Source organism: Ricinus communis, chromosome 8 (assembly GCF_019578655.1).
Source record: "Ricinus communis isolate WT05 ecotype wild-type chromosome 8, ASM1957865v1, whole genome shotgun sequence".
Classification (NCBI taxonomy): domain Eukaryota; kingdom Viridiplantae; phylum Streptophyta; class Magnoliopsida; order Malpighiales; family Euphorbiaceae; genus Ricinus; species Ricinus communis.
The window spans coordinates 19,616,159-19,633,120 of record NC_063263.1 but is presented as its reverse complement, the minus strand read 5'-3'; the positions used below and the strand labels follow the sequence as shown (position 1 = coordinate 19,633,120).

Below are 16,962 nucleotides of genomic sequence, written 5' to 3'. Positions count from 1 at the left end.
CAGACCAACACAAGAGAGAAATGGAATATGAAATGGGAGATAAAGTCTTCCTTTGAGTTTTACCATGGAATAGAGTGATTCGATTTGGCAAAAAGGGAAACTGAGTCCTCGATACATAGGTCCATATGAAATTCTTGAAAAGGTTAGTCTATTAGCTTACAAGTTAGCATTACTGTCAAAGATGGCCCGAATACAAGATATATTTCATGAAAGTATACTCACAAGATATCAATATGATCTTACACATATACTTAGAGACTAGGCAATAGAAATTGCTGATGATATGAGTTATGTAGAAGAACTGGTAAAGCAGTTACTAAACCGAGAAATTCCTTTAGTTAAGGTGCTCACAAGGAGAAGCTACATAGAAGATTGTAGAGAACATTAAACAACAATATCCATATTTTTTTACAGGTATTGAATTTTGAGGACAAAATTCTTCATAATTGGGGGAGAATTGTAACATCCCTATCTTTATTTACTTGAAACTCGGTATGAGCATATACATTTTATGAATAATAATTTCTATAAGTGCATTTAGTTAATATAATGATAATATTTTTATACTATATTTTAGGCACTTGAATATACACATAGTGTTGGCATAGTTGTATAATAATTATCAAATTTAGTATGTGAGAGTTTATATTATAAACAAGGGTGTTTTAAGATGTATTAAATATTTAAGGGGTATATGAAAACTAGTAATTATAAGTAAAATAATTAAAAGAATCTTTCTCTTATTAGTTAGGGATAAGTTAGTGGAAGTCTCTAGGATCATAGAAAAGATAGGAAAATGTGAATTAGAGACATGAAGAGGGGCTGGATTCTTAGAGACGAGAAAAGGGACGATAGAAAAGGAGAGAAAAGAAAAGAAAGAAAAGAAAAGAGGAAGAAGAGAAGAAACTTTAAGATTTTTTAATCCCAACAGAGGTAAGTAATTTTTATTTTATTTTCTTATAAAATTTCTCTATTATGACATGTTAAACTTGCATAATTAGTTCGAATTTTGAAGAAATTGAGTGATTAATTTTAGAAGTGATCATGGTGTAAATATGGATTTGGGGGATTATGAATAATTTGTGATTTTACGCCTCACTTTTCATCATCTTAAAGAATGAATTTGAAAAAGTGAAAGACATGAAAATTTTAGATTTATATCTCATCTATATGCTTGCAAAATAGTTTTGCAAATTTGATGTGTGTGAAGAGATGTTCTTCCTCATGTATGATTGGTTCATGTTGCTAGGTCTGCAGATAGTCTAAAATTTTTCATTTATTTTCATGACCCTAGAGGCCGAATTAGATAAAGTGTAACATAAAAAAGTTTATTTGTTAGTTATCTAACTCTCTATAAACCAGTTTTGCAATTGGATATATACGTTTTATTCACTAGTAATTTTTGTTAGACCTGTTCAGAATATAGCTGCACAAAAATATGGTAGAATTTAAAAGTTTACCATATATTGTATAGTAATTATTTTGTAGTGGATTCTAGATATGGTGTAGCATCATGTATCTAGTTTAACTAGAAAAAAGAATCAGGTCATTTGGATATGTATAAGTATATTGATGGCTATATAAGTAAGGCAAGGTCAGGGTATCCTATAAGAATAAACATGTATAAATAATAAGCTTACTTGCATTGAACATAACCGTAGTTGTGCATCAAGCATAACTATCATTATAAGTAGATCCTTAATTAAATATTTATTATATTTTAGATCCTCAACACATTGAAAAAAGCTCAAGAGAGAGATTCAAATATGTAGTAGATGTTTTTGACATCAAATTAAGGTGAGTATAAGCATCAATTGAAATCTATTGTTTATTTATAATTGATGAGTGTAAGCTTGGTTTTTGTTATATTCTTTTAGAATTTGAGTCATGAGTCTTAATACAATTTAAGACTCTAGTTGATGTAGTTATGCATTTATAGATCAAAACTTAATATGAGATGTAAAGTAAGGTGTTCTATGATTATTTACATGTATATATGGTAGGATTATTCATTGATTATGTTTATATGTATTTTAATACAAAACATTTATATGATTTTAATGATTATTGGTTATACAAATTGCATAAGGACACTTGCATTTGGGATTAAAAGGATATGGTGACCGGCTTGATAAATACTTGCAAGTCATTTGGAATATAAACTGAAAGGTTAAATGACATACCAATTGCTACAGATAAAATGAGATCATTTGAGTCACATGTTATATGCTGGCCGGCAAATCACTTGATGCACATGAACCTTGAGAGTTGTGTATGACTTGCAAGGTCACAACAAAATCAAATGAACTATTACATTAACACTCGCATTAATAAAATCTCATACTTTATTTTAGTCTGAATGGATTATTTGATGGTGTCGATAAAATTTAATGGTTGTTTATATTTTTTGTTCACCAAATTGCATTTATTTTTCAAATAATGAAGTTTAAATTTTGGGTGAAGCAAAAAAGCACTGTAAATAAAAACATGAGCATATACTTAATTGGAAAATATTTTATATTCATGTGCATATCTAAATTATACGTAAATAAAGAATACTATTGGAATAACCCTTTCTCCTAGCAAATACTGTTTTGAGATTTTAAACTGAATATTGATATGATATTATCATTAAACATAAAAATTCATCTCCATTTAAAGGTTTTCTGATCAATGGGTCTACAATGATCTTCATTTTATTTCCAAAAGCAACAAATGCCTTCATAAGGCCTTTTCCCATTGTTTGACCATCACCTCTTTTTCTGGAGCTATTTACTGCATGTATATTAAATAATTGTCATAATTTTTTTTGCAATTACTCAAACAACGTATTACCTGTTACAAAATTTGTATCAGTTAATGGAACTTGACGGGTTTCAGTTGATGGAACTTCAGGGGTTTAAGGCATGTGGTCATATGAATTACTGATATACAGTGATTGTTCTACATACAAATGCTGGTCACTTTCCAAGGTCTGATTTGTTGCAATAGTTTCCCTTCCTCCAGAGGCAAAATTTTGTGCTTCACTTGTTCCAAATGCATCATTTTTTGCACTAGATTTTTCTTTTCCTCTAATGTCATTAGGAATTGATGACTCAGATGAAGCACAAATAGAATTATGATCAGTGAGACTTTATTGAGACTTGTTTGGGTAACTTTTCATTTTCAGTTTGCACATACCTTTAGGTGCCATTTCTGTAATTTATATAGAATATATGTACATATTAATCATCTATAATAATTAATTTACTCAAAACAAAGATGGCAGCATAAAAAAAAAAAAACAATATTTACCTCAAAGCACATGTCTCCAACCATGATAAAAAGCATATATTATTATTCTAGAATTTGTTTTAAAATTTAATTACTAATTCTCTTTATAGATTAAACATATAGATATGCAACTAAAGATTTTAAAGACCAAAAATTAAAAATATATAAAATAAGTCATAATTTGGACCTTATTCTAAGATAATAATACCAAGTGGGTTTATGATAATCTTTTTTTATTTTTATCTAATCTTTCTTTAATCTCTTTTAGTCTATTTAGATTAGATTAAAAAATTATTCAATACAACAAAATATTAAATAATTTATTACTATTTTGCATAACTTTATACTTATGTAATTTATTATGAGTTATTTAATTACTTAATAATCTCTTGTAATTTATATCATTAAAGACGTTAAAAAAGATAAACATAATTACTTAATAATCTCTTGTAATTTATATTATTGAAGACATTAAAAAAGCTTAACAAGTGAGAAAATATTTTTAAAAGCTCAATAGCGACAAATACTTTCCATGGTTCTATTTTTAACATCACAAAGTAAAAAGTAATAATATTTAATATACCATGTCTAATTTATAAATTAATTTATATAATAGTTTTGGTGATAATTAGTGCAATAATTAGAACAGTAAAAATATTTATGATGAAAAGAATAGTTTTAAATATAAGACATATGTCATAACGATGTTTCAAATTTAGTACTCGCAAATGTACGAACCGAACTATAATATGTGTAAGTTCACCATAAGGTCAATCTCACAAGGAAGAGTATGAATTATAAAGACTAATTATTATAAAAAAAAATACTAAGAATAAATCTAAACGCTTTAAGCTAATGTTTTAAGAAAAGTTTAATGTTTGAAAAAAGATGAAGGTATGAAAATGATTGGTCCTCTCTCTCCACTTTTTAAAAAGCTTATTAGATCTTCAAAAAAATATTTTTGAAAGATGAACTGTAAATAGTTGCTGAGAAAGAAACAATAGACAGGTACAAAGTGACTCTTCTTTTTTAGCTTATTTCCATTACTCGCAAAAATTCTTTCTGCAAAGTCATTCTCTAAACAAAACACCTCTAATAATTACTAGTTAAATATCCTAAATAAAACAAACAACTTAAAAGTATTTATTTATAATTACATAATAACTAATTAATTTTCTCTTGTGGGATTTGTATTTTTCAGCTAAACCTAACAATAAGCAGTCTACGTATCTTTATTTTAAATCTCAGCAATGGTAGTCCAATTTAAGACCATTTATATATATTTAGCTCATATTTTTTCTTTTTAAATATTAACACATAAAATTAAATAATAAATATATATATATATATATATATATATATATATATATATATATATATATATATATATATATATATATATATATATATAAAATATGAACTTATCACATAAAATAAAATAAAAGTTAGCTAACAGTGTAATCAATAATTTGAAAATCTTTTAAAGTTAATTCATAGAACAATGGAGAGAGTTATAAAATGTTGGCTAGCAATTCTATCAATAGTTTGAGAAGCACACAAATACATTATCTCAACCGATATTTACTATAACACTCAGAGGTGGTTGAATTTCAACCTTCTTCTATTTATTGATGTGATTAATGAATAATTTTAATAAATTTAACTAACACATATAGAAAAATTATTAACATTTTACACTGATTCAAATTATTATAAGAAAACGTTAAGCGATTGAAACATTTAAGAAAATAATTTATATTATTTAATTATATAAAATTTGTTAATATCGTCAATAAATTATATTAACCTACCCAAAAACCTATAAAAAAATATTAGAATGAGATTCTTTTAATATATAGCTTTAATATAAAGAAAAAAGGTTTAATTGCATACTATAACTTTTTATATAAATTTGAGCTAATTTTTTTAAACTGTAATTAATTATGTAATTTTCTATTAACTTATCAAAAATGTTTATCATTGCATATTATATAGTGTAAATCATCTAATATTATAAAAAATTCTAAAATTAATATAAGAATTGCATAATAACATATATATATATATATATAATTTCTAAGACCTATAAATTTTTTGACACATGTGCTTAATTTTTGACACATAAAATTAAAATTTATGTGTTTTTTAGTTTTTCTATTAATTTATTAATTAATAAGTTATATTCCTAATTAAACACTCATTCTAATTCTAAGAAATAACATATTACTAATAAATTAATTCTTTAATTGGATAATGATTAGTTTGATAATTAGATATTAATTATTTTAAAAGATAGCATATTAGTTATATTTTAATATTATATTAACTACCAAATTAGTTTTCTAATTAGATAATAATTATAATTATAAAAATAATATTTTTAAATATTATATACAATAATAAATTAATTTTTAATTATATAATAATTTCTAATCTTAAAAAATAGTAATATCAATTATATTGATAGTATTAATTTATTTGATATGAGAGTTAATAAATAAATATTTTTAAAAATAAATTATTTATAGTATTAATTTAAAGATAATATTAATAAATAAATATTTTATTAATGTAATAATAATAAAATTTTAAAAAATTAAAGACATTTAAAAATTGTTAGTTTGCTATTATTTTTAAAATTATTATAAATCAATATTAAATATTAAACAATTAATAAAATTGCATCTACAAATTTAATTTTATAGTCAAAATAATAATAACGGTCGTGCAACGCATAGGTAAACGACTAGTTTTATGTAATTCTGAACTAGAATTTGTGAATTTTAATCAAATAATGTAATCTTGTCAAAAATAAATTGTTGCATATTATTTAGTCTAAATTTTCTAATTTATTAAAATTTATATAATTAATATAAAGATTACGTATTAAAACTCTTTATATAAATTTGAGCTAATTTTTGTTAAATAACACATCAAGCCATTATATCACAAAGGTAATTTTCTCAATGAATTTATGTCCAAGAATCAAATAGATTTAATTTAAATTTTTTTAGCAAATAACTCTCTGAACTTATGTCTAAGAGTCAAATACATTCAATTTAAATTCTTTTACCAAATAACTCATGAACTTGTGTTCAAAGATCAAATACATCGAATTTAATTTTTTTAAAAATAAAATAATATTAAATTTTTAGATTTTAATTTAATTATAAAAATTAAAAATAATATTTATTTTTCTTAATTTATTGGTACAATATATAATGACGCACTATACAAGAGCGTGTTTGAAAAAATTTAAAATTTAAATTTAATGTACCTAAAAATAATAAGTTATGGAACCATTTATTAAGAAAATTGAAACTTGACTTATTTAATTTTTAGAAAGCTAAAATTTAACTTATTTAATTCTTAAAAAAATTAAAATTTAACTTATTTAATACTTGTCATTGTTGAGTCAATTAAATTTAAAATTTAAATTTTTTTAAATACGCTCTTATATAGCGCATTACTAGATATTATACCAGTAATTAATAAAATAAATATTATTTTTAATTTTTATAATTTAATTAAAACTTAATATTTTTTTAAAAATTTTAAATTGGATATATTTGACCATTGGACATATATTTAGATGACTATTTGTTGATAAAATTTAGATTGGATGTATTTAATCTTTAAATTTAAATTTAAAAAGTTATTTGTTGAAAAAAATTAAATTGGATATATAGCACTAAATATAACTTCAAGGGGAAATTGACCCTTGGTCCATTATTTCTCTATATTATAAGGTAATAAACCCCAAAGCATTTTGATACATTGAGAAAGAACTAAATAGTATATATACTGAAGAGTATGAGAGTTTCTGAATTGGACTTTTAGAGAAAGAAAGTGACCAAGTCTCTCATATAAGCGAGAAAGAAAAGAGAATGGGGGACAAGGAGGAGGAGGAATTTTCAATGATGGGTCCAGGGAAACAAAAGAAAAGATTGAATCTTGATTTGAATTTAACAGCTCAAGAGTCTTTTGTTGGACTAGCGTTTCAAGATTCTGCTCACAAAGCCACGGGTTTTAATTCTTTTGATCAATTAGTAGATGATCGTGGTAAAGGTGACAGTTCTGCTTGTACTAATGGTGTTGAATTGAGTAAAAGAAAAAGACATACTGTCGAAGAAAAGGCAAATGATAGTATAGTGAATCTTGATCTTGATCTTTCTTTGGAGATGTTAAATTCAGAACCTGTAGAGAAGATAAAGGAACACGATGTGCCTAGAGAAGCTATGAAGCCAGTCAATCAAGAATCAAGCGGAAAGAAATGTTCTATTGCAAGAAGTGTTGCAGAGAGATTTGCACATCCTGAACAACAACACAAGGAAGGAATACACACTATTGAAGAAAAGGGAAAGGGTAAAATTGATGATGGTAACACAGCGATTCTTGATCTTGATCTTGATCTTAGTGTTTCTTTGGAGAAGCTAAATTCAGAAGGTGTAGAGAAAAACATTGAGATAAAAGAAGTTGATGTGCCTAGAGAAGCTACGGAGCCAGTCAATAAAGAATCGAGCAGAAAGCAAGATTTTGTTGCAGAGAGTTGTAAACATCCTGAAGAACAACAACAGGCAGGAACTAGAAGGGAACTGGGTGAAGTTGATAAGGAATTAGATGACTCTCAAATTTCCTTTTGGTCTACACTTCCGCCTGGGTATATTTTTCACCCAAGTGATAAAGTGTTAGTTAGCTATTATCTCTTCCATAAAGTCAAGCACATGAAGCTATCTGAGGTGGATAATAGGACTGTCCCTGTTTGCGATTTGTACGGGGATAAAGAACCATGGGAATTGTGGGATGAATTTGCCCAGAATCTGTTGTTTACTGATGGAGATCTTTATTTTTTCACTCAGTTAAAGGGGAAACCTAGAATTCCAAGAATCTTGCGGACTGTAGGCAACAAGGGTACTTGGCAAGGTGAGAGTAGTAAGGAAATAGCTTTTAGGGGAGATGTTGATCCAGGTGATAAAGTGTGGTCAATCCGAGCAATAAAGAAAAGGTTTAGATATAAAAGTCAGAATAAATGTAATCAGCACCGTCGTTGGATCATGCACGAGTTCAGTTTGCCTAGTATCAGCACCGATTGGGTGCTTTGCCGCCTTGTAAAGAAATAATTATGCTTCTCAAAGATTGATGAGGGTGCAGTACAAGATTCTGAAAAGACTGATCTGGTTGCAAAAACAACAATTTGTAGTATCTGAAGAGGGCAATGGCTTGTTGGGTTGTCATGATCTGCATTTCTACTACTTTTATTTGTTCTTTTAACCCACACAATATTGGTTAATTTTTGGATACTTTACAAGTAAACCATTGAGAGATGATTACAGCTATTTCTATGCTAACTACAAGATTAACTGTGTTTATGTGAAGGGAAAGTATCTTATTAATTTTCAAATGTTTGTTTTAGATGTGACTAACTTTGTAGTATTTTACTATTACTAAATTTAAGTACTTTCTGGTTTTTGCATTTTGATCTTTTGGCTAAATAGTTCCTATAGCTTTTCATGCTTTTGAATATTCAGTTTTTGCGTCCTAAAATAATATATTCCATAAATTGCACCAGAAAATGTTCTACAAAAAATACTAATTGTATGTCAATAATTACTAAACTAAGTTACTTATCAAAAATAAAGCAGCACTGCACTCTTCGTCCATGTAAGGATATTGGTTTGATTTTGTACCCAATTCTCAGCCATTCTTAGTCTGAGGTTCAGGGGCTCGAAAATCAGGTGAATAAAGGAATTCACCAGGCATCGTCATTGAAAGCATATTGTTCGATTGCTGATATTGCACCGTATTCTCCTGCTTCAGTCATTGTTTGTTGAGGTTGAATATCCCCTAAATTCCCTGTCTCAGCTATCAAACGATTGTCAGTCACCAACTCATCATTGTTGAATTCAGGAATTGCCTGACCATCATTAAAAGCAATTTGATTAGTCTTATCAGAAATCTCTTCCCTGTTATTTGCATCCGGAGGTGATGATTTTTGAAGGCTGATTTCAGTATGTAGCTTCTTCTTCTTCTTGGACGTAGCCTCCATGTTTTCTGCCACGACTTTTCTTTTCTTCTCTTCTGAAGTATTCTTCCTCAAACGGCAAAGTACCCAATCGCTGATTTGAGGAAAGAAACTGTATTCATGCATTATCCAACACTTGTTCTATGAAAAGAAAGAGCAGAAATAAGCAATTGCCAGATTTGCTAAATTAACTACTATATTTATGTATATATTAGCTGTTGTAATTATGCAATATATATTAGCTATTATTGACTTTGTACAATATAAATACAGGGTTGTTGCCCAAGAATAAATCATCCAAAATCATTCTCATTTTGTCTCTTTACTCATAGTATTCTTTATTAACATGGTATCAGAGCACCGGGTCTCGTCCATCAAAAAAAAAATTTCTCTTTCACAACAGTTGGATTTTATCCCTAGTTTTTTATTTTTTGCAGAAATTCATTTTTATTCAGCCTTCTCTTGATGGAGTCACATAATCATCGGCTAGCTATCAAATTTGATGGAAAAAATTACTCCTTGTGGTCATCTTATATGAAGAATTTCCTGAAAGGACAGGATCTTTGGGGTTATATTGATGGCTCCATGTCTAAACCTACAGAAGAATCATTCATCTCCAAATGGGTCATCAATAATGCAAAAATTAAAACATGGATCATGGAGTCTGTGGAGAGTTCTATTGTTGCAAATCTCAGTTCTTTAACGACAGCCAAAGAGATGTGGGATTACTTACAGAAAATCTACAAACAAAGTAACGAGGCTTGAATTTATCAGATAGAACAAGAGATAAGTATTCTATCCCAAAACTCTCTTAATATTCAAGAATTTTATTTGGCTATAACTAAACTTTGGAATGAGATGGATATGATCAATAACAACATTCCTAAAGAAGCTCTTGAAACAGTTGTGCAACTCAGACAACAACATTGAAATTTTTTATGAAGCTTCGTTTTGAATTTGAACATATTCGTGCATCCATTCTTAATCATAAAACCAACCATTGCATTGATGACATCATGGCTGAATTACTTGCTGAAGAAACTCGCCTACAGTCATTATCATCTCATGATTCAACACAGGATATGGCTCTTATTGCTAGCACTTATAAGCCCAAAGCTCATGACATTAGCAAGGTTGAATGTCTTAATTGTTATGAGATTAGGCACTTGGCTTCTCAATGCAGGAAAAAGAAAGATTCAGCAGCTCCTTATTGTTGTTATTGCAAGAAAGATGGGCATGTCATAGAGAATTGCAGAAAACGGCCGCCACGACAAAATTTTAAAGCATATGTTGCCTCATCCTCATCCAACGGTACCGTTGCAGCCGTACCTTCTGATTCATCTGATAACAATTCTGGTCAGTGTTCAACTCTTTCTCCAAAATTATGCAACAAGACATTCAAGCTCTTCATGCCTCTGGTATTGGTAAGATTACTTCAAAACCTCTATGGATTTTAGATTCAGGAGCAACACATCATATGACTGGTAATCTAAGTACTCTTCATCATTCTATTCCTTATGATAGAGATGAAACTATCACCATTGTCAATGGAGAAACAATTCCTGTAAAAGGAATTGGTTCACTAACCATTAAACCTCCTGGCTCACCATCTTTATCTCTTTCTAATGTTTTCTATGTTCCTAAACTCTCAGCCAATCTCATTTATGTAAGCCAATTGGTGAAAAATAATTGCATTGTCTCATTTTTCTTCTTTGGTTGTATCATATAGGACCTACGGACTGGGAAGGTGATTGGGATAAGCCATAGGAAAGGGGAACTCTTCGTCTTGGATTTGGGACATTCTTCCAACTCAGCTACTTGTTTACTTGCTTCATCCTCCAATGATATGAACTCAACTAATAAACTTTGGCAGCTTTGGTATTGTCGTTTAGGACATCTTAATTCTTCTAGTTTACGTTCTTTATTTTCCTCTGGTGTGTTGGACAAATTTAATCAAAAATCAGATATTAATATGTCTTGTGAAGATTGTGCTCTTTCAAAAGCTCATACATTGCCTTTTAGCCGTAGTCCAAATTTTGCTTCTTCTCCATTTGACATTATTCATTCTGATGTATGGGGTCCATCTCCTGTTGCATCTTTAACTGGAAAATTATATTATGTTCTCCTTATTGATGATTGGTCCCATTTTTCTTGGGTTTATTTTTTACGTCGCAAATATGAAGTTATGGAAATTTTTAAGAACTTTCATGCCATGGTGAACACTTAGTTTAACAAAAAGATTAAGATTTTTCATACAGATTTAGGGGGAGAATATGTTTCTACTGAATTTTTCAAATATCTATCTTCTGAAGGGATCATTCACCAGTGAAGTTGTCCTCATCAGCCACAACAAAATGGCATAACTGAGAGGAAGCATAGATAATTTTCAGAGACTGCTCGAGCTCTTCGGCTGCATGCCAAATTACCCAAGATATTTTAGGCTGAGAGTATTTCCATAGCTGTTTACTTCATTAATCGTCTACCCACTCCACTGTTAGGTAAAATCTCTCCTTTGCAAAAATTATTTGGCTATCCTCCCAAGTACAATCTACTTCGAGTTTTTGGATGTACTTGTTATGCTCTTTTGCCACCTTCAGAATGTTCAAAATTGGATGCAAAATCTGTTCGTTGTATATTTTTGGGATACTCTGAGACTCAAAAAGGTTACCGATGTTATGATTGGGAAGCAAAGAAATTAAGGATTTCTAGAAATGTCATATTTTTTGAAGATACTTTCTATTTTTCTACTTCCTCTTCTTCTTTGTCCTCTGTACAAACATGTGTTCCTTTGTCTTGCTTTCCTAACCATGTGCATACGATCTTGATGTACCAGCGAAGGCCTCGAGTTCCCCCAACTATGCCTCTACCTTCACCAACTCCGGATTCAGGTAATATTCCTTCCTCTCCTCCATCACCATTATTATCCACTCCACCATCATTAATACATACTTCGCCACCATTACCACCCACTGCACAACCTTTACTTCGAAGAACCACTCGTGTAATTAAAGCTCTTGATCGTCTTTATTAATTTACTGCACTTGATCTTGTTTATATTCCTCGATCTTATAAACAAGCAGTAGAAAGTGCAAAGTGGTGCAGTGCTATGAATGAGGAACTCAAGGCCTTAGAAAATAACCAGACATGGAAAATGGTTCCTTCTCCTATAGACCATCCTGTGGTGGGTTGTCGATGGGTCTACACTATTAAAATTAAGGCTGATGGTTCATTAGATCGTTATAAAGCTCGTCTGGTAGCTCAAGGCTTTACTCAAGAATATGGCATCGATTATTATGAGACTTTTGCTCCTGTTGGAAAAATAACTATTGTTCGCATTTTGATAGCCATAGCTGCAGTACAAAATTGGGACATCACCCAAATGGATGTTAAAAATGCTTTTCTCAATGGTGATTTATTTGAGACCGTTTATATGCGTCCACCACCTGGATATCCTACAGCATCAAATATGGTTTGCAAATTATGCAAGGCTCTTTATGGCTTGAAACGAGCACCACGTGCATGGTTTTCCAAATTAAAAGGTGTGTTGCTAGCCGTTGGTTATCAACAAAGTCATAATGATTACTCCTTGTTTATTCATTCCTCCCCTCAAGGCAAGGTTTTTGTTCTCATCTATGTTGATAATATTTTAATAACCGGGGGTGATTCTTTATAACGCCAACAGCTCAAGACTCTACTTCAGCAATCTTTTCAAATGAAAGATTTAGGGCTTGCTGCATATTTTCTTAGAATTGAGATTTTTAGATCTTCAACTAGGTATTTTCTTAGTCAGCGGAAATACACCAAAGACCTTATTAGTTTGGCTAGTCTTACTGATGATAAAGTTGTAGATACTCCACTTGAACTCAATGTTAAATATAGTCGCATTGATGGTGAACCACTTTTTGATCCAGCTCTTTATCGCAGTATTGTTGGTAGCTTGGTATATCTCACTGTTACTAGACCTGATATTGCATATGTTGTGCATATTATTAGTCAATTTATGTCAGATCCTCATATTTTACATTTCACTGCCGTTTACCATATCATTCGCTACCTTCGATCTATTTCAACCATGGGTTTATATTATCCTTCGAGTTCTTCTTCAGTTTTACATGTCTTTTCTAATGCTGATTACGCAGGTTGTCTAGATACTCGACGATCTACCATCGAAAATTGCATTTTTATTGGACAGTCTCTTCTTTCTTGGAAGTCCAAAAAGCAGCCAACCGTGTCCAAATCTTCTACTGAATCAGAATATAGATCCATGTCATCAGCTTGTGGTGAAATTATTTGGCTACAAAGACTGTTACAAGATTTTGGCATTTTCCTTACCTCCCCTGCTCCTTTGTATTGTGGCAATGAAAGCGCCGCTAAAATTGCTAGTAATCCAATTTTTCACGAACGTACTAAGCACATTGAAGTAGACTGTCATTTTATTCGAGAGAATTTTGAACAAGGCCTCGTTACTCTTCCTCATGTTTCATCTCGAGAACAATTGACTGATTTCTTTACAAAATCACAGACCAAATCTTCTCACAACTTTTATCGCAACAAACTGATGTTGTTCCATTATCAATCTGAGGGGGAGTATGAAAGGAAAGAACAGAAATTAAAGTAATTACCATATTTGCCATTGTAAATTAACTGCTACATTTATGTATATATTACATGCTGTAATTGTGCAATATATATTAGCTATTATTCACCTTGTACAGTATAAATACAGGACTGTTGCCCCATAATAAATCATCCAAAATCATTATCATCTTTATCTCTTTACTCATAGTATTCTTAACATGTTCTGTTATGGTACTGTTGGATTTTCATAGCTAAAGCGTTTCTTCAATCCTTGAATGGTGCGATTATGGCTGCTACTGAGTTTGAATTGAATCGTTTTGTCCAACTTTTCTCCACTCCATGTTCCCTTACGATCGACACCAACAGTTCGATCAAATCTCTTACAACTTTTATCAGTTTTCTTCTTGAGCTTACTGAAGAAATAAAGATCGTCTTTCTCAGTCAAGGAATTGCCGCCAAATTTATCCCAAATAATCCAAGGGTCGTTCTGGCCATACAAATCACAAACTGTAACGTACAATTTCTGCATTGGCAAAAGAGTACCGTTGATCTTCTTGTAAAGATAATGGGAAAATAATTCAGTGTCTGTAGGATCAAACCTGAAACCAGGAGGAAGAGCCATTGTTCTTCTGTCAGTAGTCTAAAGTGATTTTTAGGGTAAAACTCTAAACAGGCCGTCCTTCGATTGCCTTAATCTTAAGTAAAATTGTATTGGATTTGTTTATTTATCTCAAAGTAAAGTCGTTATGTGATAGTTAAAGTCGTTGGCAAATAGCTGTCTTCTGAATTGCCAAAAAGTGAGCGTTTGTAGTGAGATACTATACTAGAGTTTCAGCCATATAAAATAACTCTTCCTATTTAAGTTCTTCTGATATCTTCACTCCCGCACCAATTGTCATTATCTGCAATCTTATTTATATAAGGCATTTATGAACATCGAATGGAATGTTTAATTAAATCTGATTTTATCAGTATTGTGGGAGGAATTCCATATAATAAAAATGAGATTGAGCTATTGATTCTGCTGATTGAAGTTATTTGGAAATGATGGCAAATAGGGAATAACTGTTGAATTATTCCCTCCCCACCCACCCCCTTCTTTCATTGCAACTATTGTATTTGTATGATAAACGATTTAGTGTCTTCCATTATCCTGTCCCTGATGAGGCTTGAATTATCTAAAATAGTATGGACATGGCTACTCTGTCGACTCAGGTCAGTATTCCCGAAAGACATCCATCTCATTGTGATTGATGTCCATACATTAGTTTTACCTCCATTTATTGCACCAATACTCTGATATTTATTCATTTACAACGGCTGATTGTGGAAATCATTAGCTGTCACTTTTAAATTGAAGCATGGAAAATATTACATGCAAAGGAATTGTACGCAAGTAATTAAATGAACGTGTATGGTTTCTGATATATGTCTTTCCATGCAAATAAAAAAAAATAGATTCCAAGGTTTTTGGAGGCTTTCCATACAAAGGGTTAGAGGTACCAAGCCTTATAAAACCCTTAAAAAGAAAAAACTTGGAAAACCCCATCCAAACCAGGTGAAAGCACAGAATAAGCCTAATTTTCTGAATATAGTATATCAGTCTTCAAAACAGAAGAATTACAACAGATTAAATCCCCTGAGTTACAGAGGTGCAGATATAGATGTCCTTCTCTCACATCATAAACGTAGGTTTGATTTACTTATGCCATTTTTTTATTGGTTTGTTTTTGGGGCGGTAATGGATTACTCCCAGCTAGTCCTGTTCCTTGTATATGTTGCTTCTATATGTTTTGCCATTCTAACATAACTCATTGTAATTGATATTGGAGTAATGAAATGAAATGCAATAAAACCAATAGTCTGAGCATCCTGATGCTATACCAATCACAGCTGCTCAGGAGGATCATAATTGCTTATTATGGTTCATAAAACACCCTGAAGAATATCTATCAATTGCTTATTATGGTTCATAGCTCAAGAGGATCATAATTGGTTGGGTGCTGAGAAAGTGTAGGGAACAGAATCTTTACATTGATTTTCTCTTCCTTTCCTTCTGCAACTGTTTATATAATATTTATCAGAGTGTTTCTTGCTCTAAGCAGTTGATCCTTTATTATTTGATATTTCAGGGTTTTCTTCTTCATAATCTCTGATTTTATTAGACCCTCAGCAAATTTTGTAAGTCATATCATTTTCACCAAAGCATTGTGAGACTCATTTTGAGATATAGAACCAACTTTCCACCCCTTTAGTAATTATTCATATTGGCATTGCTGTTATTTATGGATCTATAGATTTTATTGTTTTCTAGGATTTGTTCTTAAAAATACATTAAGTGGTCATAATTATCATGTTTATGTACTTGGATTAACCTGCAGTTTCAAAATTCTCTAATAAATTATATTTCTATTTCCGGATCATGATAAACTCTAAACTAAACCAGAGCATTTTTAACAATTATGATTGTTCTTCAATAAAAAGCAAAAGTATCCTTCCAGTCAAGTATAGTTGTAATCAATACAGGTTGAGGTGATTGGGAATTTGGGAGGAAATGAGAATACCTTTTTCTTTTCTCATCAAGTCATTTTCAGGTTTGCCAACTTGTTCTCACTGTTCCAGATAACTATCAAAGTAATTATCAATACTGATTAAGCTGATGTGTACTAAAATTGACTTCCATTTTGGACAAATGAAATGGAAATGCAATCTGCAAATAAAAAGCAATTGCTTGTTTGCATTTGAAAAGTCCATGTCATCTGTAATCAACCTTCCACAATTGGAGAAATGTTGATTTTCAAAGACACTTCTCATGGAATCCTTGAAAATGAAGTTCAAATTGGGCTGCTGACATCCAAAATGAAAGAAATGTCTAACAAGCATGCATCAGGATTGAATTCCAGAATTGGCTTCATTATATTCTATTGGTCCAGATGTCTATTCAGCTTTCCAATGCTTATGGGACTCGAGACCAATAAGCAATTGCTCTTCTCTATAACCTGGAATGATAGTCCAATACATATTTTCCCAAGTAACTCCTTTTTCTATTTTCAAGTAGTAGGCTCTTCAATAGGAGAATTGTCCAGGTT

General features: G+C 30.5%; 3 protein-coding genes across 3 annotated transcripts; 2 read left to right on the top strand and 1 right to left on the bottom strand.

The window, feature by feature from the left end:
- Positions 1 to 9,683: 9,683 nt before the first annotated feature.
- On the top strand, positions 9,684 to 11,715 carry LOC125368569. The gene is made up of 3 exons (XM_048378474.1): positions 9,684 to 10,719; positions 11,025 to 11,173; positions 11,608 to 11,715. Exons 1-3 carry the CDS (start codon positions 10,234 to 10,236, stop codon positions 11,660 to 11,662), a joined length of 690 nt encoding a protein of 229 aa, XP_048234431.1. The 5' UTR covers positions 9,684 to 10,233; the 3' UTR covers positions 11,663 to 11,715.
- A 1,292-nt stretch (positions 11,716 to 13,007) lies between these two features.
- LOC125370935 (uncharacterized mitochondrial protein AtMg00810-like) lies at positions 13,008 to 13,913 on the top strand. Its single transcript, XM_048378396.1, has one exon. It carries the CDS (start codon positions 13,008 to 13,010, stop codon positions 13,911 to 13,913), a length of 906 nt encoding a protein of 301 aa, XP_048234353.1.
- A 186-nt stretch (positions 13,914 to 14,099) lies between these two features.
- On the bottom strand, positions 14,100 to 14,495 carry LOC8264288 (NAC domain-containing protein 71). Its single transcript, XM_002529702.2, has one exon. The coding sequence runs from the start codon at positions 14,493 to 14,495 to the stop codon at positions 14,100 to 14,102; it is 396 nt and encodes a 131-aa protein (XP_002529748.2).
- Positions 14,496 to 16,962: the final 2,467 nt, after the last annotated feature.

Excerpts from the sequence above, each read along its gene's own strand:
- LOC125370935 (XM_048378396.1), top strand. The coding sequence starts at position 13,008 with ATGAAAGATTTAGGGCTTGCTGCATATTTTCTTAGAATTGAGATTTTT.
- LOC125368569 (XM_048378474.1), top strand. The coding sequence starts at position 10,234 with ATGAAGCTTCGTTTTGAATTTGAACATATTCGTGCATCCATTCTTAAT. Across the intron at positions 10,720-11,024 it reads TCTTCATGCCTCTGGTATTG|GACCTACGGACTGGGAAGGT; the intron begins GTAAGATTACTT and ends TGTATCATATAG. Across the intron at positions 11,174-11,607 it reads AATAAACTTTGGCAGCTTTG|GGATCATTCACCAGTGAAGT; the intron begins GTATTGTCGTTT and ends TATCTTCTGAAG.
- LOC8264288 (XM_002529702.2), bottom strand. The coding sequence starts at position 14,495 with ATGGCTCTTCCTCCTGGTTTCAGGTTTGATCCTACAGACACTGAATTA.